Source organism: Amblyraja radiata, chromosome 16, assembly GCF_010909765.2.
Source record: "Amblyraja radiata isolate CabotCenter1 chromosome 16, sAmbRad1.1.pri, whole genome shotgun sequence".
Taxonomy (NCBI): Eukaryota; Metazoa; Chordata; class Chondrichthyes; order Rajiformes; family Rajidae; genus Amblyraja; species Amblyraja radiata.
The window spans coordinates 15960556-15981629 of record NC_045971.1 but is presented as its reverse complement, the minus strand read 5'-3'; the positions used below and the strand labels follow the sequence as shown (position 1 = coordinate 15981629).

At 43.2% G+C, this 21074-nt stretch overlaps 1 protein-coding gene across 2 annotated transcripts in view; it reads left to right on the top strand.

Moving 5' to 3' along the window:
• Nucleotides 1-20590, top strand: part of LOC116981962 (inactive phospholipase C-like protein 2) — a 127540-nt gene extending 106950 nt beyond the window's left edge. Inside the window, exons 5-7 of one of the 2 annotated variants that reach the window (XM_033035212.1) lie at nucleotides 14898-15007; nucleotides 18844-19078; nucleotides 19113-20590. In XM_033035212.1, the coding sequence (XP_032891103.1) occupies nucleotides 14898-15007; nucleotides 18844-19029 (296 nt within the window). In that variant the 3' untranslated portion in view covers nucleotides 19030-19078; nucleotides 19113-20590. Of the gene's footprint in view, nucleotides 1-14897; nucleotides 15008-18843; nucleotides 19079-19112 lie in introns of those variants that run through there. The other variant, XM_033035213.1, reaches the window with a different exon arrangement.
• Nucleotides 20591-21074: the final 484 nt, after the last annotated feature.

Sequence of the window (21074 nt, the reverse complement as noted above, 5' to 3'; positions counted from 1 at the left end):
GATTCCTCGAAACAACTTTGGATGTCTGCAGCTCCCCTGGTTCCTTGATTCCATGGAGATTTTACACGTTTTGATCAGATTAACCATCTGCCACAATCAAAGAGCAAAAGCTTCTAGATGCTGGAAAACTCTAATAAAAACAGAAAATGCTGGAAGCACGCGGCAGATCAGGCAGCATGTTCCACACAGTTTAGTTCAGAGATACAGCGCGGAAACAGGCCCTTCGGCCCATTGAGTCTGCGACCATAGCACTATCCTACAGACTAGGAACAATTTACAATTACCGAAGCCACATTTACCTACAATCCTGTATGTCTTTGGAGTGTGGGAGGAAGCCAGGGCACCTGGGGGAAACCCACGTGGTCATGGGGTGAACATACAAAATCGGTACAGACAGCATCAATAGTCAGGATCGAACCCGGGTTTCTGGCGCTGTAAGGCAGTAACTCTACCGCTGTGCCACCATGCCACTCGCATTATGCAAGCCGTGCCTCAAATGTTAACTCAGGTCTCCTTCAACAGATGCTGAGTATTTCTAGCAAATCCTGTTTTAAAACACAGATTGTTCTGGGTTTTTTTTTACAGTAAAATTATACTTTGAAACAAGGGACAGGATCAAAACATAACACATCTCAGAGCTTGCATTTGCGAATGTGGGCCTGTGAGGAAGTTGCTTATTTATAATTTGTTGATTATACCGCTGCACCCTCATTCTCCGCTGCAATATCTTAAGATCTTTGAGAAGAGGTGTTGCAAGAAATAGAATATATAGGAATAAAATGAAAGTTGATGTGTCTTACTGTTCCTGGGGCTAATATTCATCATGTTGATTTTACGCCAATTATCGTGAAGTAATTAGACAAACTGAATACGAACCAAACATTGGCAAAAGAACCGCTATTCTTTGACAGGAATCACAAGTTACATTTTCATCGCGTAGTCGTTCTATTTTAAGTATGTCCCACCAGTTATAAGAAGTTCTTGTTTCTTGTTGACTGATGATTTTACCTTTGTTTTTACAACAAGCTTGGCTCTTTGGAAACTAAAACTAACATTTTCCATTACTGCCATGGGCCGTATCCTTATTGGTGCTGCAAATGGTTGTCACGTTGGAACAGATTCCTGAGCTCAATTAGGACATTAGGCTCTGTTACTCATCGAGAAGCTTCACAGAAGGTTTAGCATCTGCAGGGTCTTGATAACATGCATCATTCGAATTCTCAACACACAGGATTATCTTAATGTGGCATTGAAATTCCCGGGATTATGGGCCAAAATCTGGGGTAAGGCTTGAACCTACAACTCTCTGAGTTGGGGGAAGGTGCTGCTGATTGAGTGAAGTGGCACAAGGTGCAAGCTAATCGTGGCTTATCCTGGAGGTCCTGCAACATGGTGCTTTCTGGACTAGTCTCCAAGTCAATACTGAAAAACAAACAATGCTGGAAACACAAGTGAGGTGGCATCTATGGAAAGAGAAACAGAATTAGCATTTCAAATTTCCAACATCAGAGTATTTTCATCTCCATATCAATATCCAGAGGTCTGGACACATACAATCCACCATATAGCTGAAGAATTTAAAATAAATCTAAACTGAAAATGCCTGATCTGCTTAGCTTTTTCTGCATTTTCTGCTTTCATTTAAGATTTTCATTGTATGCAGTTTATTATTTTGATTTAAATCAATTAATTGAATCTGAATACGAAGCCAGTCTTAGGAATGATACCTTGAAATTACCCACTCATTGCAAACATCCATCAGGTTCACTCTGTTCCTTCAGGGAAGAATGTCAGCTATCTCCACCCAAAACAATCGACCTTACCACATCTATTCAGGCCAGCGGCCAAATATGCGTCAATGTTAATTGCGTTTACTGGAGTTGGTTAAACTCGCCTAAAGAAGGGTTTGCCTCTGGAAGAAACAGTGGTAATAATGTAACAGAAATACCAATCCAAGTAAACCAGGTCTCTTCTTCTACTAATCCAGACCAGACAGAGTGTGACGTGACTTCACACAGGCCAGTGATGCGTTTCGTTTTCGCTGTCTAGAGCATCGATCATCAGGCACAGAGTGAGGCTCTATAATCCATTGTCACTTTTCAAAGTTAACCATCCAGTCACCTCCACGCCCCAAGGCTCTGCAAGTGTTTGTCCGGGAAAATGAGCGGAAAATAACCATAATGTACAGACACAGCCTGGAGCAAAAAATAGCAGATGCTGAAACCGAAAATGCTTTCTGATGAAGAGTTGTTGGTGTGAAGAAATTACTGTTTCTCTCTCCGTTGATGCTGCCCAACAAGATGATTTTTTCCGATAAAGTCTGTTTTTGAAATTAAAGAAGACATCTGTTTGTTGCTTCAGACAATGTAAGTTTAGATTAGACTAAACTAGCACGGAAACATGCCCTTCGGCCAACAGAGTCCACACTGACCATCTATCACCTGTTCACATTAGTTCTATGTTATCCCACTTTCCCATCTACTCCCTACACACAAGGGGCAATGTACAGAAGCCTACAAACCTGGAATGTGGGAGGAAACCAACATGGCCACAGGAAGAACATGCAAACTCCACATCGACAACACCCGAGGTTAGAATCAAACCCGGGTCTCTGGTGTTGTGAGGAGTAGCTCTACCAGCTGTGCCTCTCCTAATGTAAGTGTGTCGAGTTTTACAGCTCCTTCTGTTGTACAACCACCTCCACTGAACTTTTTTATCAACAAGAAATAAATTGGACATAATCTCCAGAAGTACTAACGGGGAGGTACAGTGGTGCAGCAGTTGAGTTGATGCCTTATGGCACCAGAGACCAGGGTTCGATCCTGACGATGGGTGTTGTCTGTACGGAGTTTACATGTTTTCCCTGTGACTGCGTGGGTTTTCTCTGGGTGCTCCGGTTTCTTCCCACATTCCAAAGACATGCAGGTTTGTTGGTTAATTGGCTTCTGTAAATTGTCCCTAGCCTGTAGGATAGAACTAGTGTATGGGGATCGCTGGTCAACACGGAATCGGTGGGCCGAAGGGCCTGTTTCATGCTGTAATCCCTAAACTAAACTAAACTTGCAGTGATGTGACCATTTTTGCTTAAGGCTTCAAGATCGCAAGTTGTTTTCTCCAGTTGCCCAGCAGGTTTATTGGGTACCTGGTGATGAAATGTGAACCCTTATGCCCCTGTCCCACTTAGGAAACCTGAACGGAAACCTCTGGAGACTTTGTGCCCCACCCAAGGTTTCCGTGCTGTTCCCGGAGGTTTTTGTCAATCTCCCTACCTGCTTCCACTACCTGCAACCTCCGGCAACCACCTGCAACCTCCGGGAACCACACGGACACCTTGGGTGGGGCGCAAAGTCTCCAGAGGTTTCCGTTCAGGTTTCCTAAGTGGGACAGGGGCATAAGGGTGTTAAATGTTACGGGAAGAAGTCAGGAGAATGGGATGAGAAGGAAAAATAGAATAGTCGTATGTCTTATGATCTAATGGTAGACACAAAGTGCTGGAGTAACTCAGCGGGACAGGCAGCATCTCTGGAGAGAAGGAATGGGTGACGTTTCGGGTCGAGACCCTTCTTCAGACTCTTGTGATCTTATGATCTAAAGTTCAGTCCTTACACTGCACCAAAGTCGTGGCTATTATACCCTGCCGCAACTCCTGACTGAGGAAAGTGAAGCGATCGCTGTTCTGTCCGCTGAACACTGGCCAGCAATCCGAGTGAAATGCTGGCTTGCGCCTTTCACTCTTGTTGAAGCGCTCGTTTTTGCGGCTTGGATAAGATGCTGTGATGCCTGGTGTTTTAAGGAGAAGAAATTGAAATGATAGTAAAGTTGAAGCAGTTACGCAGCTTATAAATATGCAGTGTAACAAAACTAGGTCATTTGCATCAATCTCGAAAACCAAATATTAATAGTTAATGAACTGAGTACTGAAGCTTTATTGAAAATATCTCAAAGCTAAAGCCTCGTAGCTCATTTCCACTGAATTTGGAGAAAATGCAAAGCCCTTATTTATTCCCCAGAGCACACAAATATTCAAGTAGTTCAGAATGAATGTTATATTTTAAATTGATCTTACATTATGAATTGGTCTAAAGAATAATTTCATTCTGGTTGACTACCTTTCCCTGAGTAAGCTCGGGACCACATGGCAGTAGTCAGAATATTTAATTCCCGACCTGATTGAACCTGTTACCAAGGTGCCCTTGGAGATGTTATCAGTTTCAATATATCACTGCCTTTCCGATGTCAAGTAAGGCACTCATTTAATGAAAAAAGTGATTTCAATCCTCTCCTCGAAGCAATACTCCCAGATTCTGAGCAGAATCTCTCCTGGAGTTCTGGCTCTCTATTACTGGAGGAAAGATGTTGATGAAATGAGGAGAGATTTCTTCTGAGGTTTGTGAACCTCTAGGATTCTCTGTGCCATAGATGAATGAAGGCATTCAGCATATTTAAATGATCGAAATTTGAGTGTCGGAGGTTATGACTATCAGACTGCTGTGCTTCACTTTCCAACCTGTGATCATATCAGCTGTACGTTCACTGATGGCCAACGGACTTGTACAAACACCTGACCTGCTCCTACTGCTATTGTGTATGATCCCATCTTCTTATCTCTGCACCCATTTTTTCTGTTTTACTCCCAAGTGTCTTGTAAAAGAATCAGGAGCCCATTAGGCAACAGTGGCACAGCTGGTAGAGCAGATGCCTCACAGCGCCAGAGACCCAGGTTCAACCCTGACCTCGGATGCTCTCTGTGTGGATTTTGCACGTTCTTCCCTGTGACCATGTGGGTTTCCTTCGGGTGCTCCGATTTCCTCCCACGTCCCAAAGAGATGCAGGCTTGCAGGTTAATTGGCTTCTGTGAAATAAATTGCCCCTAATGTGTACGGAGTGGATGAGAAAGTGAGATAACATAGAACTACTGTGAAGGGTGAGTAATGGTCAGCGTGGACTCTGGGCTAGAAGCCAATGTTTCCATGCTGTGTCTCTAAAAATGAATTCTCATAAAAAAGTGAATGTGACATTTACCTCGTTGGAAAATAACTGTCCCTTAAGGATTGTTTTCTGTGACTGGCTGTGGTCTGCTTTTGCAACAGAATTTGGTGAAACCAATATCATAAGGAGGCTGTTTTATATGAAACAAGTATAAGGTGGCAATTTGTTCTGTAATCTGTTGAATGAATGACGTATCTTTGATAGAGTAAATTAAGGACTGCTTCCAGTATCTCAGATTGTATGAGCGAGATACCTGGACACTGAATGCTGTCTTTCAAATTAAAATAGAAGATGCAAGGCAGCGATAGTGCAGGGCAGCATTAGGTTTGATAATTGAACAATAGACAGTAGACAATAGGTGCAGGAGTAGGTCATTCGGCCCCTTGAGCCAGCACCGCCATTCAATGTGATCATGGCTGATCATCCACAATCAGTACCCCATTCCTGCCTTCTCCCCATATCCCCTGACTCCGCTATCTTTAAGAGACCTACCTACCTCTCTTGAAAGTATCCAGAGAACTGGACTCTACCACCCTCTGAGGCTTGGAATTCCACAGAGTCACAACTCTGTGTGAAAAAGTGTTTCCTCATCTCTATTCTAAATGGCTTACCCTTTTGTTCTTAAACTGTGGCCCCTGGTTCTGGACTCCCCCAACATCAGGAACATGTTTCCTGCCTCTAGCATGTCCAAACCCTTAATAATCTTTTATGTTTCAATAAGATACCCTCTCATCCTTCTAAATTCCAGAACCTTGGATAGATTTGGGGTTGATCGCAGAAAAGCACTCCCAATCTGTTTTTTTTTTGGCAAAAGCCGTTCTGGTTTTGCAAAAAAAAAAAGTGAAAGGGGAAGTCAGCCAAAGTTTGCAAATTGAATACTGTGTCTGTGCTGGTCCCTGCATGTGACATAACTGTGTCTGCTCTTGCTCACTGGATGGATGTAAGGAATGCCAGGATTTCTCTCCTCTTGAGAGGGGTTACGAGGGTAGCTGTTTAATGTGGGAACAGGAACCTGACGTCACTTTATTGTTGTTGGCTTTCTAAAGAAGTGTATTACATTTACCAAAAAAAAATCCCAAAACACTTAACGTTGGATTCATACTTTTTCGGTTGCTCATTCACAGGACGTGGCCATCAGTGGAAAGACCAACATTTATTGCCAACCACTAGCTACCCTGGAAAAGGTATCGAGCACAGTGTCAGAGGACATTCAAACCATCAATATTGCTGCAGATGTAGAATCACATACGGGCCAGACCATGCAAATACAACATATTTCCTTCTCTCAAGAACAATGGGGAATCACTTGGGCATTAACCACAGTTTTAAATTCTACATTATTTTAATTAACCCATTTTTTCAGCCTTACACTGGGAAAACTCTGGATTGCTAAATTGTACCTCAGTATTCTGAAGTGCATTTGCTCTTCCAACATGTGGAATCCAATATTTGCACATTATTGGAGTTTAGTTTAGTTTGGAGATACAGTGTGGAAACAGGCCCTTCGGCTCACTTAGTCCACGCAGACCAGCGATCCCCGCACATTAACACCATCCCAGTATGTAGGGGCAATTTACAATTATGCCAAGCCAATTAAGCTACAAACCTGTACGTCTTTGGTGTGTGGGAGGAAACCAGAGATCCCGGAGAAAACTCAAGCAGGTCACGGGGAGAATTTGCAAACTCAGTGCAGACAGCACCCGTAGTCAGGATCGAACCTACGTCCCTGGCGCTGTAAGGCAACGACTCTATCGCTGCGCCCTAATTCTCGACTTATACCGAAATTTGTTAAGGTAGTACTTAGAGTCCCTTGCATGTTGAGTTGCCACAGTGTAAAGGCACTAAGAATAGAAAGAAAGTCTTCACAAGGATGGCACAACAACAGGAAAGTTTACATGTTCAGGAAAGGATAAGCAGGGTGGATCTAAATACTAGTGAATGCTGAGGGACAACCTACAGAAGCTTCCAGAATTCTGTAAGTCCTCTCTCAAAACTTATCAGTGTTTACATTTGAGAGAAAAGCATCATTTGAGACCATTAATATCAAACAGCCACAAATTGACATAAACAGAGTGGTGAGAATTTACTATTCATCATGTCTGTTACCAATTACTATAGCAATAGCATCCCTGTGTGTATTTTATGAAATCAAAAGGGAAAGTAATAACATCTTAACATTCTTGCAAGGTTTCATGAAAAGTTGAGAAACATTGCCACAGGGATAGCCACAGAAACACTTTGTTAATAACATGAGAGAATCACACTGTGATATACACGACTTAAAAGCAACTACATGTGGCTTCCGGGTGTTGTAGCTAGGTAGAGCTGCCTGCCGCCTCACAGCTCCACCAACCCAAGTTCAATTGTGACCCAGGTTCAATTCTGACTTCCATCCCTGTATGTGTAGAGTTTACCCGTTCTCCCTGGGGCCACATTGGTTTCCAGTTGCCACACACATGCCAAATTATTGCGGGTTGATGGGTTAATTGACCTCCGTAAATCAACACTAGCATGCAATGAGTGGTAGGGTCCAGAGGGAGTTGATAAGAATGTGGGAAGAATGAAATGGAATCGACATGATTAGCAGCGCTACAGTCTATGCTTTAAGACATTATATTTTTTCAGTTAGTGCATCAAAACAATTGCGAATGATGGGGAAGCTTATTATTGCCTTGTGTGCAGCAGGCTACTAAATTTCAGCAACTGATCATAGCCTACAGCTGCAGAAAGACCCCTCTTTTTCATGTGGAGACTATCAACATCTGATATATATCACACCTCAGCAATAGGCGTCACCTCAGCGAAAGGTGGTCCTCAGCCACAGACGTGACATGGAAGTAGATGTGCATCAACTTCTGCTTCAGAAATGAAGCCCCACTGGGTTCAATAGAACTGAATATTGGAACTGGAAGATAGTGCACACATCCGCCACATGGCAGCTTTAGCTCAGGCAACCAAGAATGGCACTCTTCATTGTATTGGACTTAGTCATTTCTGCAGATAGGCACAGAATGCTGGGGTAACGCAGGCAGCATCTCTGGGGAAAATGATTAGGTGATGTTTCGGGTCGAGACCCTTCACCAGACTGAGAGTAAGGGGACAGGGAAACCGAAGGTATGAAAAGGTTCAGAACAAATCAGAGCCACCACCGATGACCAAGGGTAGGTGGAGCCCATAAAGGTCCATTGTTGGCTGCGGTGATAACAAAGGGATATCTGGATGCAAACAGTTGAACTAGCAGGACGACTAGGGTGGGAGAGAGAGGGAACGCAAGAGTTCCTTGAAATTAGAGAAACCAACACATTCAGTCACTGGACACAACCTTGCTTGAAGAAAATGGCAGTGATTTCAAAGAACAAATCCGTTTTAAGTTATAGATGAAACTGATGAACACGGTTGATTCAAAATTGAAGATTCAAAATTGCCTCACACTAACTAACTTGGAAAAAACACATTCAAATTCTGAATCACAATAATGATACAAGGCGTAATTGGTCAGATAAATTATGTTATAAGTGGGCGGCACAGTGGCGCAGCAGTAGAGTTGCTGCCTTACACCACTTACATCGCCGGAGACCCTGGTTCGATCCCGACTATGGGTGCTGCCCGTACGGAGTTTGTACATTCTCCCCGTGACTGCGTGGGTTTTCTCCGAGCCCTTCGGTTTACCCCCACTCTCCAAAGACGTTCATGCATGTTGGTTACTTGGCTTGGTGTATGTGTAAATTGTCCGTGGTGTGTGTTGGATAGTGTTAATGTGCGGGGATTGCTGGTCGGTGTGGACTCTGTGGGCTAAACTAAACAGTGAAACGTGACAGCTTGAACTGTTTTCTCCTGAGGGTTCAGACGAATATCCCTGATGTCATTCTGGGGTGTGCCGGATGGCAAGGCTGGGAAGTGGGATGGAGGTAGCTCAGATTGAGCAATCTGAAATTGCCCACTCCTTTTACACATCAACTAGTGTATACAAACAACATTTCATCACTTCAGTTCCATTTAGATTTCTGGCCCATTGTTCGGCCAAGCCTTGGCTCAAATATTTGTCATCACAGGCCAAAGGCTGTTTTTTATGGCCAACCAATAATGGTTACCCAAGAATCTATTTTTCCAAAAACAAGATATTTTCCCAAATCGGGATCTAGTTTGTTGTTATTCATGCCACTTAAACTGATTAGGGAAAAGGTTTACAATCAGTAAAAATGGAAATAGTATTCCTGGCTGTTTGCTCTTAACTTTTCCATTTTCCCGTCACCTGTGGTATTTTCTTTTCACAAGGGATGTTCAAGTTGACTTGGATTTGGAAAATATTGTGTGGTTGGTGAACAATGTAGTGTGGAAGGATCATTACCATTAGTTTTTTGACTGGAAAAGGGGATATTATTCTCTGAGTGGCTGGTGAGTTCTAGAAAGCTAGGGGAGGCCAAGGCAAAAATAGTGAAGCCATTATGTCCCTGTGCTTCATTATAACACAGTGACTGAAGGGCTGAGCTGCAAAGCTTATGCATCACCCGTCCCTGAACGGATTTTATTATAAATGAAAACTTTGTAAAGATTGGCCATCATGCAGGCCTTTATAGCATTTTTAGTACCAATCTCCATAAATTACTTTATCAGTAGAATTATTCAGTCCAATCCATACTTGTTAGAAATCTGAACTTAAAGCAGGAAATTGTGGAAATAACTCACCTGACTTCTTTCTGGGAGAAGGAATGAAATAAGGTAACATTTCAGGTCTCAAGCCCTGTTGAAAGTGCTTACTTTCACCAATCACACATGTAGCAAACATTGAGGCACAGGCAGCTTACAACAGACATGCCGGACAGCGTAGCCATTTCCACATGACCCGTCTAAGGACGGCACAGAGGTGCAGCGCTAGAGTTGCTCAGTGCCAGAAACCCGGGTTCGATCTCGACTACGGAGTTTGTACATTATCCCTGCGACCGTGTGGGATTACTCCGGGTGCTCGGGTTTCTTCCCAAACTCCAAAGGTGTACAGGTTTGTAGGTTAATTAGCGTCAGGAAATTGATAGCTTGTCGCCGCGGAGTTGGTGGGCCGAAGGGCCTGTTTCCATGCTATATCTCAAAAGTCCAAAGTCTGCACAGAATACATTGCATCAAGTGATTAGACAGCCCACACGGACCTGTGGAGAATATTGATAGGTGGCGTTTCAGGTCAGGACCCTTCTTCAGACCTGAAACTGGGTCCCGACCCGATTTTTAAAAGAAAGAAGGCGCAAAGGATTTCTGAACAAACCTACTTGCTTCCCTGCTACCTTTCCTTGCAGCAATGTCTTCCATCATCTTGAGTTTGAGCTCCAGACTTCACTTTCTAAACTCTTACACCTCCTTTTCTGGTGATTGAAGTCTCCCTTTGAGCAAGCACTGAGATGCTGGAATGCTTGGAGAATGATGCACTGGTCCGATGCTGCCGAAACCCACTGAGCTTAGAGACATGATGTTCTGCCATTGAGCATCCTGGGTTTGAGGCAATGATCACGATTTGCTGATCTCCCTTTGAATGGGATGTGCACTTATTCTAATGGGTGAGGTGTCTGTTGCAGGATAGCTCAAAGATAACTAGTGATGTTTTCATGAAATGCAACATCAACAAGAGTTTCTTTCTCTCAGTGGAATCAATCCACTGACACTTTGTAATTAAATTCATCCTTTTGAGAAAATGTTGATTGCCCGACCGATTGTTCTGTTAAATGGAAATCTTGCTACTTGGGTAAATTTCTTTCTTTTCCACAGTCTGGTATTTTATTGAACTGATGGTTGTAAATTGCAGTAGCAGGATACCTTGCTCTGAATGCTCATCTGTCATAGATACAACCATTTAATGTTGCTACCTCGGGGCTTATTATGATATGTTGTGCGTGGAATTGGAGAATAATTCTTTGACTAGCAGGTTACATAGAAATACTAGTACGGCAACATAAAACATTGACTTCCGACACAGAGCAATCTCAATTATTAAAATAAATAAAATGTACGGAAAGAATCTGAACTAATCAGTAAATCCTGGATTGAATAAAGCCCATCGCACGCTTCTCCCAAAGCATTTAACCACAACAGATGGGAGATGCTTTTTATTTTGCAGTTTTGTGGTACAATATAATGATCCACATTTTGCTTTACTAATAGTAGCAAGCTGTTAGCACCTGCAAACTATTAGTGTCTAAAACTTGTAACTACTGGCATCTGTTTGTGGCCATTTAATTGTAGAAAGCCCAGGTCAGTGCAAAGCTGTTTCTTTGCTGGGTTTGTGCTTGTATTCCTTGCACAGAGGCCCTGGTCAAGGGAGGGCTGATTATTCCATAGGACAAAACCGGAGTCAATGCAAAATAAAACAGCTGATGTTATTGGAGTCACAGTCATAGAGTGATACAGTGTGGAAACAGGCCCTTCGGCCCAACTTGCTCACACCAGGCCCAACATGTCCCACCTGCCTGCATTTGGTCCATAACCCTCCAAACCTGTCCTATCCATATACCTATCTAACTGTTTCTTAAATGTTGGGATAATCCCTGCCTCTACTACCTATTCTAGGAGCTTGTTCCATACACCCACCAGCCTTTATGTGAATAAGTTCTTTCTCAGATTCCTATTAAATCTTTTCCCCCTTCACCTTAAACCTATGTCCTCGATTCACCTACTCTGGGCAAGAGATTCTGTGCATCTACCTGATCTATTCCTCTCATGATCTTATACACCTCTATAAGATCACCCCTCATCCTCCTGCGCACCAAGGAATAGAGTCCCAGCCTACTTAACCTCTCCCTATAGCTCAGACCCTCTAGTCCTGGCAACATCCACATAAATATTTTCTGTACCCTTTCCAGCTTGACCACATCTTTCTTATAACACAGTGCCCAGAACTGAACACAATGCTCTAAATGTGGCCTCACCAACGTCTTATACAACTACAACATGACCTCCCAACTTCTATACTCAATACTCTGGCTGATGAAGGCCAATGTGCCAAAAGCCTTTTTGACCATCCTATCTACCTGCGACTCCACCTTTAAGGAACCATGTACCTGCACTCCTAGGTTCCCTCTGCTCTATAACATTACCCAGAGGCCTTCCATTCACTGTGTAGATCCTGCCCATGTTAGAATTCCCAAAAAGGCAACACCTCCCATTTCTCCGGATTAAATTCCATCAACCGTTCCTCAGCCCACCTGACCCATCGATTGCCGAGCAATCATCGAAATGAATCAAACCGTTAATTTAGCAAACGGGGAATGTCATGTACTCAAGAAGAGAATTTTATAGTTTGCCCATTAAGGTGACACGGTGATACTGCGGCATTTTCAGCTAGCAACCATGGTAAGAGGCAGATCACACAACAGCTCCCTGCATCATAAGGCAAGTTTTCATTAAACAATGCAAATAGATGAACCAACAATCCAAATTCAAAATTCAAAATTCAAGTTCAAGGCAAGCATAGCAAATGCAACGAAAAACTTGCCCTAGTGACGATGACCACAGTCCCAGAATATCCCCACCCTGCACAAAGGTGGGGTTTGACATATGCGTACTGGAGACAAGGCTGAAGTATTCACACCCATGTTCCTTCTGAGATGACCACCCTCTCAGAGGTCAGTCTTCAGTCAAATCAATTCACTCCGTGTGGTATCCAGGAGCAGGTGTGAGCGCTGGATTGAGAAAAGGCTATGAGACCAGACAACAACACAGCAGTAGTAACGAAGACCTCAGATCCCGCACTAGCTGCACCTTTCAGACAAGTTGTCCCAGTACAGTTACAAAATTGGTGTCCAATGTAGAAAATTCCACATAGCCTTCTCTCAGTCTTCCTTAAGTAATGAAAGATTGTCATTGGCAGCACACTCCATTGGCACTTACTCACCAACAGTCTGCTCACTAATGAGGAGATGGAAGCGACATTTTAATTCTCATTTGCAAGATTGGGTATCTAATTATTCCCTTGGAGTGAAAAAGTCTGAGTGGGCGGTCTGAGAAAGGTATATATAATTATGAAGGGCATTACAGGTTGGGTAATAGCAAACAATTCTCCATAGCAGGGCTGCTTAAAATTAGAAGGCATAACTTCAGGGTAGGGTAACCCCTGTCCCACTTAGGAAACCTGAACGGAAACCTCTGGAGACTTTGCGCCCCACCCAAGGTTTCCGTGCAGTTCCCAGAGGTTGCAGGTGGTTGCCGGAGGTTGCAGGTAATGGAAGCAGGTAGGGAGACTGACAAAAACCTGCGGGAACCTCCGGGAACCGCACGGAAACCTTGGGTGGGGCGCAAAGTCTCCAGAGGTTTCCGTTCTTAAGTGGGACAGGGGCATAATAAGATTCTCACAAAACTTGACTAAAAGAGGCATATTTATCTTTAATTTCAGGTGAATGTTCAAATTCTTATAGAGCATGTTCAAATTGATGAGGTATTAATGATGTCCATTAATAGTTTGTAGGAAACCTAGCTCAAGATTATCAGTGATGTCACTGAAAGAACACAATATTGCTCTGCTCATGAAACATCTGCAACTCCTTTTAGGTTGTGATGGTGAAGCTGGAGTTGTTCTCTTTGGAACACAGAAGAATGAGAGGAGAATGACACTAAAAGCTGGAGTAACTCAGTGGGGCAGGCAGCATCTCTAGAGAGAAGGAATGGATGACATTTCGGGTCGAGCCCCTTCTTCAGATTGAGAGGAGATTCCGTAGAGGTGTACAAGATCATGAGTGGTTTGGACAGGATGAATTGAGGAAGTTACTCCCATTAGCAATGGTTCAAGGGGGTGACACACATTTAAAACCATGAGCACCACAGAAGAAAAACAAGTAGTAAGGTCACTGCCATTTAATAACAACATGTTTATTATTTCCAAATGTCTCCTTCAAGTCTTCTTTCATGGGAATGGGATGTAGTGAACGAAAAAAATGGTTGCAGCTGGAGGAGTGGGTCAGGTAGTGTGGGTGGAGGGAAATGGACTGTCAACGTTTCAAGTCGGGACCCCTTATCCCGAATATCCATTTCTATCCACAGATACTGCCTGAGTTCCTCCTGCTGTTCTTCCTTTTTTTTGCTGCAGATTCCAGTATCTGCAGGCAGTCTCATGCGCCTCCATGCTGTGAACAATTTCTTTCCAATTAAACCAATTTTGTATTTTCTGTCTCATGTTTCTTAATGCTGATGATTTGCGGACAAACAATTTATCAAATGGAACAACATTATGGGTTTGTGGGCAAATACACAGCACAGCCAGCAGATCAACTGGGGCACTGCTAGATGCACAACAGAAAACCATGGTGGCGCAGTGGTAGAGTTGCTGCCCGGCAGCGCCAGGGATCCGGGTTCGATCCTGACTACGGAGTTTGTACATTCTCCTCGTAACCTGTACGGGTTTTCTCTGGGATCTTCGGTTTCCTTCTACACTCCAAAGACATGCCGGTTTGCAGATTAATTGGTTTGGTATAATTATAAGTTGGCCCGAGTGTGTGTAGGATAGTGTTACTGTGCGGAGATCTGTGGTCGGCGCGGACTCGGTGGGCCGAAGGGCCTGTTTCCCCATTGTATCTCCAAACTAAACTAAACCATGGCGCTCCTGTGCCAAATAAACCTACACCAATAACAGTCTTCTCGACATCCACCCCAATACCTGCTACATTTGATGTAAAATGCCGTACCATATAGTGCTGTTGAATGATCTTCCACCACCCACAATGTCTGGTTAAATATAAGGTCGAATTTAGCATGGTATACCCAGTGCCCGCCCATTTACTCTTTGACCCCAATGTCAGGACTGGCGGAAGAAAAATCTTGTGTAAATTTTCCAAGTGTCTTTCACATCGTTATCAGAAAATGAATTGAAATTCAATGTCTTAATCAACCAAGAAGCTCACATTCCTTGACAGAGTTTAATTCTTCCAAATGCACAGGTTTAGATTTCCATGGAGACCTGCATGAAACTGGATCAAAGGAAGGCCTGAAAGGTCGAAAACTCCAGAAAGCATTTGAGAGCTTTGCATGGAATATCACTGTGTTAAAAGTAAGTAACTTCCATGGCCTAGACTCTTTTGTAGATGAAAGATTTGGATGGTTCATCTGTTCCTGAAAACAACAGCTGCGTGCAGTATGAGACACCAGTGTAGAATAAAACTTCACAGATCAAATACTGGAATGAGATCAGCTTGAAATTCACCTTTACAATTGCTGTCATAGGTTGGTCTGGTTGTCTATGTCGGCACAAATTGCACCGTCATCTAAGGAATCGTAAGATAAATAGACTGTAATCCAGTCGCTACCTCTAACGTTACCATGGACTCCTGCACCAGTGCCTTGGATTGGGAGTGATGATTGCCAACAATTTCAGCCATCTTCCTTTATTTAGCTGAACAACTTTTCCAGTAAAGGGCGATGAATCTTGTTCCAACTTTGCGATCCATCTCTTATGTTCGTGTGTGGATCAAGGCTGTGATGAAACCTGGAGCTGAGAGTCCCTGTCAAAACCTGAACTGAATGTCAGTGAATAAGCTATTAGTGAGTAGGTGGTACGTGACAGACTGGTGACATCCCCGCCATCACTTTGCTGGTAATGTACAGCTGGTAGGCGGGCAGTAATTTGCAGGATTTCAATTGATCCTGTCTCTTTGCGGACAGGATGCTATTTTCCACTCTGTCAGGAGCTACCAATGTTGCAGCTGAACGGGGACAACTAAGAATAAGGAAATGATTCATTGTCATTTGCAAATTGGAGTCAACCGGGAAATTGGTGTCTGGGAGATGGGGGGGGGGTCGAATCTTAGACTTACAGCTTTCAAATCACAAGGGAAGAAGAAGCAATTGTAAATAATTACCGAATCCCATCGCAATGTTTTGCAACCAAGGGGACCAAACTTACAGTGTCAATTCAGTAATTGCAGATCCCATTTGTTATTAATTTAGACTCTCTAACAAGAACAGCATTCATGTTGTGCCTTTACCAATTCGCCTAAATAATGCCTTGAACACAGCAGCACCTCTCAAGGTCTGTCACAGGGTTTATAACAGAGAAAGATTAACACCAAGTCACCGATTGAAATATTTGGCTGCTTGACCAAAAGCCTGGTCATAGGGAGATGGTTCAAAGTGTTTTGATGGAAGAGAGTGTGCGTCAGGAGGGGAAGGGAGGAAAGTCTAGACCTTATCTCCTTGGCATAGCTGTCAAAGCTGATGAATTAAATCCAGGGATCAGTGTGACCCAGAGTTAGAGGAGTGCGAATCTCAGAGATTACAGAGAGCGGGGGACACGACCACATAGGAGTTTCAAAACCACAGAGAATAGCGAAGAACTTTATGATTATGAATAGGGAGCAAAGTGAAAGTTCTTCACAAACAACTCGAGGGCTACACTCACCCACTATTTCATTTTCTGTAAGAATTCACCCTTTATATGTGGTTTGTGCGATAGGTTTTGAGTACAGACTTATTATTTCTTCCTGATTATCTGCTGAAATGAGAAAAACTACATGAAAACTCCTAAAAGTTTCAAATATGTCACAGTTTCATTGTGAAGGTAGACATGCAGTCCTGGGCATTGATAATGAGCATGCTGCCTCTCTGTGGTGGTTGCAGGTATTGCTAGTGTACAAGACAGATGGATAGCAATGACCATTGATGAGCAAGGTTAGTTTTATGGTTAAATACCAGAGACCAAAACTAGGGCTCCTGTTCTATGGAGAAGTATTTACTGCATGTAGTTTTTATTTCTCTTCAATGCTCTTGTTACTGGCACGTTTTGATTTTAATGAATTCAAAATAATACATTGTGGACCACGCCAGTACTTATTGTCCATTCCCAAAGTGAGGAGGAGTAGCAAATCAACCTTATGCAAATATCAATTAAAATATTTAAATGTATGTAAAGAGCAGCACAGTGACTCAAGGGTAGAGTTGCTGCCTCACAGCGCCAGAGACCCGAGTTCGATCCCGACCAGGGACTCTGCTGTATGGAGTTTGTACGTTCTTCCTGTGACCGCGCGGGTTTTCTCCGGGTACTCCGGTTTCCTCCCACATGCCAAAGACGTAGAGGTTTGTAGATTAAGCGGCCTCTGTAAATTGTCCCTAGTGGATAGAGCTAATGTACGGGTGGTCTGCGCAGACCCGGTGGGCCGAAGGGCCTCTTTCCACACTGTATCGTTAAACTAAACTAAACCTTAATTATGGAAGAGCATACAAAAACATGTAAGAACATTTAACTAAGCTAGAACAGGATTTAAGAAATAGCTATTTATCGAAACTTACTCTGGAAGACATGGATAGGTGACGTTTTCCATGTTCTCCAGAGATGCTGCCTGACCCGCTACATTACTCCACCACATTGTGTCTTATTTTGTAAACCAGTATCAACAGTGATTGATTGATTGGTTGGTTGATGTGTCAGGGATTATGAGGTAAAGGCAGGAGAAGGGGGTTGAGAGGGAAAGGTAGATCAGCCATGATTGAATGATGGAGTAGACTTGATGGCCTAATTCTGCTCCTAGAACATATGAACGGTTCCTTGTTTTTACATTGAAAACTTACTGTTCCTCCAGCACTTTGCGTTTTGCTCAAGATTCCTGCATTGACGTTTTGAGGCAAAATGGCGCGTGAGGACGGATGGAGGGTCTCCACGCGAAAGGTCCACCATTCCTCCCCCCCGCCCCACCTCCAAAACCACCCACCACAGATGCTGGCTTCCTCCAGCAGTTTGTCTTTGCCCTGTCATCATTGCAATGAGGTAGGCTCGGCAGCCACTTTACACATGAGCGACGAAGCATAATAACCTGATAATTCCTTGAAGAATGAATTACTATTAAAACACAAAGTACGTGCAATAACACCAGGATAAGAACCAAGCCCAAAGCTAAAGTAGTATTTAAACTGCTTATACACACACTTATTCTGTAGTACAATAACTACAAAAACTCCATATTCATTAATAAGCTATCTGTATGTTAACAATCGTGTAGATGCCAATGTACCATGGGATCAATGCTAGTCTGGTCATGAGAGAAAACCTTGCTGCTCTTTTTCAAAATACGCTCACAGAAGAAGGTGCACATTTCTGGAGATGAACGAGACTTCAGATGCAGGAATCAAATTGCCAGAAGAACTCAGCAAATCGAGGAGCATCCATGAGGGGAAAAGAATTGTCAATGTTTCAGGTTGAGACTCTGTATCAATGCGTTGCCCTAGTCTTTCAGGATCTCGGGGTGTCATTGAGCACTTTGCAGCTCATGAAATACCTTTGAAGTGTAGTAACCCCGGTAATGTAGGAATCACAGCAGCCATATGCACACAGACCAATCCTCAAACAACAACTGACCAGAGAAACTGATTTACTGAGATTGATTGAGGCAGGTCGTGGGTGCCGAGGTCCATTTGACTTCAAATTGAAAGCCTTTGTATTCAAAGGTAGACACAAAATGCTGGAGTAACTCAGCAGGTCAGGCAGCATCCCTGGAGAACATGGATAGGTGATGTGTCGGGTTGGTGTATGAAGAAGGATTCCAAACCAAAACATGGCTTATCCCCGTTCCCCAGAGAATCTGCCTGACCCGCTGTGTTGCTCCATCTTTGAGATAAACCAGCAACAGTAGTACATTGTTATTCCATCTTTCTGTGTCCACCTGATACAAGACATGATATTAACATTTCAACCAAAGGGCAGCACCTCCACAGTGCAGCTGTTCAGCAGCTGTAGACCAAAGGGCTAACGTTTTGTTCTCAAGTATTTGGAGTGGAATTTGAACCTTCCTGGAGATTTGTTTTTTTCTTTGTGGTGACTGGTAGCTGAGTCACAGCCAATAAACAGAACGGCAAATTTCAATGTGAGTAATTTCTCTGTGCATTTGTCACTTTCAGGGCCAAGCAGATCTGCTGAAACACGCAAAGAATGAAGCACTGGATAACCTGAGACAGATCCACTATGCAGCACAATCGTGTGGTATCAGTAAGAGCGGCTCGACATCTCCAGATCAGTTACGATCACGGGGCACCTTGGAGAGCATCCCTGAGAGTGAAAACACGAGTGACAATGTATCATGCTGACATCAGCAAGCACAGGAGTAATATGTTTTAAATACACACACACACACACGCACACACACATACATGCACAGACACACACACACACAGACACATACACTCACAAACACACACAGACAAACATACACACACAGACATGCACACACATGCAATCACAAACACACACATAAACACGTACGGACAGGCACACACAAACACACGTGCAAACACACACTAAAACATACACACACACATAAACTAACACATACACACCCACACACAGACTAACACATATACACACACACACACACACACACTCTCTCTCTCTCTATTGAGCTGTAGCTCCACTGACAGGTGACTTTGTTGGACATGAATTGGATTTGACAGTTGTCCAATGATATTTCAATGTAGACATGGTGCTGCTTCCATTGATTTTCCTGCCCACACTGTAGGACAACGCCATCACTGAGATAAGCTTGGCAGCATCCGTCCGTTCACAGAGGTCCTCATCCCAAGGCAATGTTTTGCTTGAGAATGCCCCTCAGGATGGGACTGGAGGCTTGGTGCCCTCACTGGCCGACAGTCCCTCAGCCTGCGAGCGCCCGAACCCGGACGTGCTTCTGGGGCTCCTTGCTATTTCTCCACGAGAAGAAGGGGAGTGGGAATAAAATTAACAGTTGGAAAAAATAATTTAATTTTTAGCAAAATATTTGTTTGCTCTTTGGAAGCTGGAAAGAAAATCCCGTGATCAGAAACCAAGAACTGGATGGAAAACAAGTCTGTTGTAGGCCTTAGGCCTGTATTACATGATTGATGTATTGTTCCGCTCTATTATTAACCTTGCAAGCACACAGCAGTTTAGAAATTATAGAACGGGTAGTATATTTCCTACATGTGGCTGTGAATGGGTGGATACCTAATGTGGTGATAACCTCAGGATGTGACTGGGAATGTTATTGATGGCCAGGTATTTGTATTAAATTCCTCCAACAGTTATGTCACTTCCAACCTGAGGGTGAAACTCAAGCTACTTTTCATCACCAGCAAAGCAATAGATTCATTTAGTGTCGTGAATAGGAAGAATGCAAGTCCTTTCTGTTTTGAGTTGTCACGTGGCCTCCTAATTACGCTACACTTCAAAGGAACATGTCGGATCCAAATCACCATCTCCCTTCTAGTTATTGTGACTGGCCACTGACAGCACCATCTCAATGCCACCACCTATTGTGTGTCGCGTTATGAAGTAGTACAAAAGAAGATTTATGTTTCCCATTCTGAATTTCTACATAAATTGTTTTGAAAACTTGTTTGTTTCTTTCTCTTCAGCTGTTGATCAGGGATGAAAGAAAGTTGTTTTACACCTTATACAGAACTCGTTAGTTTTAATATTAAAAACTATAAATCCAATTAATAAATCACAAAACTGACAATATTGGCATACACATGAAGGGTTCAGCATCCTCCAATGTTTTAAAATAAAATTGGCCACACAGATTTCTTTTTGTTGAATTTCTCTGTGATGTCATTATGCTGCTATTTAAAAAATATATATATTATAAATAAACTAACTGTTCTTCCAGTAACATGAGATGTGAAGCTTGGCACAATTTATTCTCACTGGGAGTGAGTGAGTAGAAACCAGAGATTGCCATGAACAGTACAACGGCCAAGCTTGCTGTGATTAGTTGGGGGAAATGGAAACCACAAAGGGAATGGCAGGACTTTCATGTGAAGAAAGACTGGATAGACTCGGCTTGTACTCGCTAGAATTTAGAAGATTGAGGGGAGATCTTATAGAAACTTACAAAATTCTTAAGAGGTTGGACAGGAAGATTATTCCCGATGTTGGGGAAGTCCAGAACTAGGGGTCACAGTTTAAGGATAAGAGGGAAGTCTTTTAGGACCGAGATGAGAAAATCATTTTTTACACAGAGAGTTGTGAATCTGTGGAATTCTCTGCCACAGATGGTAGTTGAGGCCAGTTCATTGGCTATATTTAAGAGGGAGTTAGATGTGGCCCTTGTGGCTAAGGGGATCAGGGGGTATGGAGAGAAGGCAGGGATGGGATA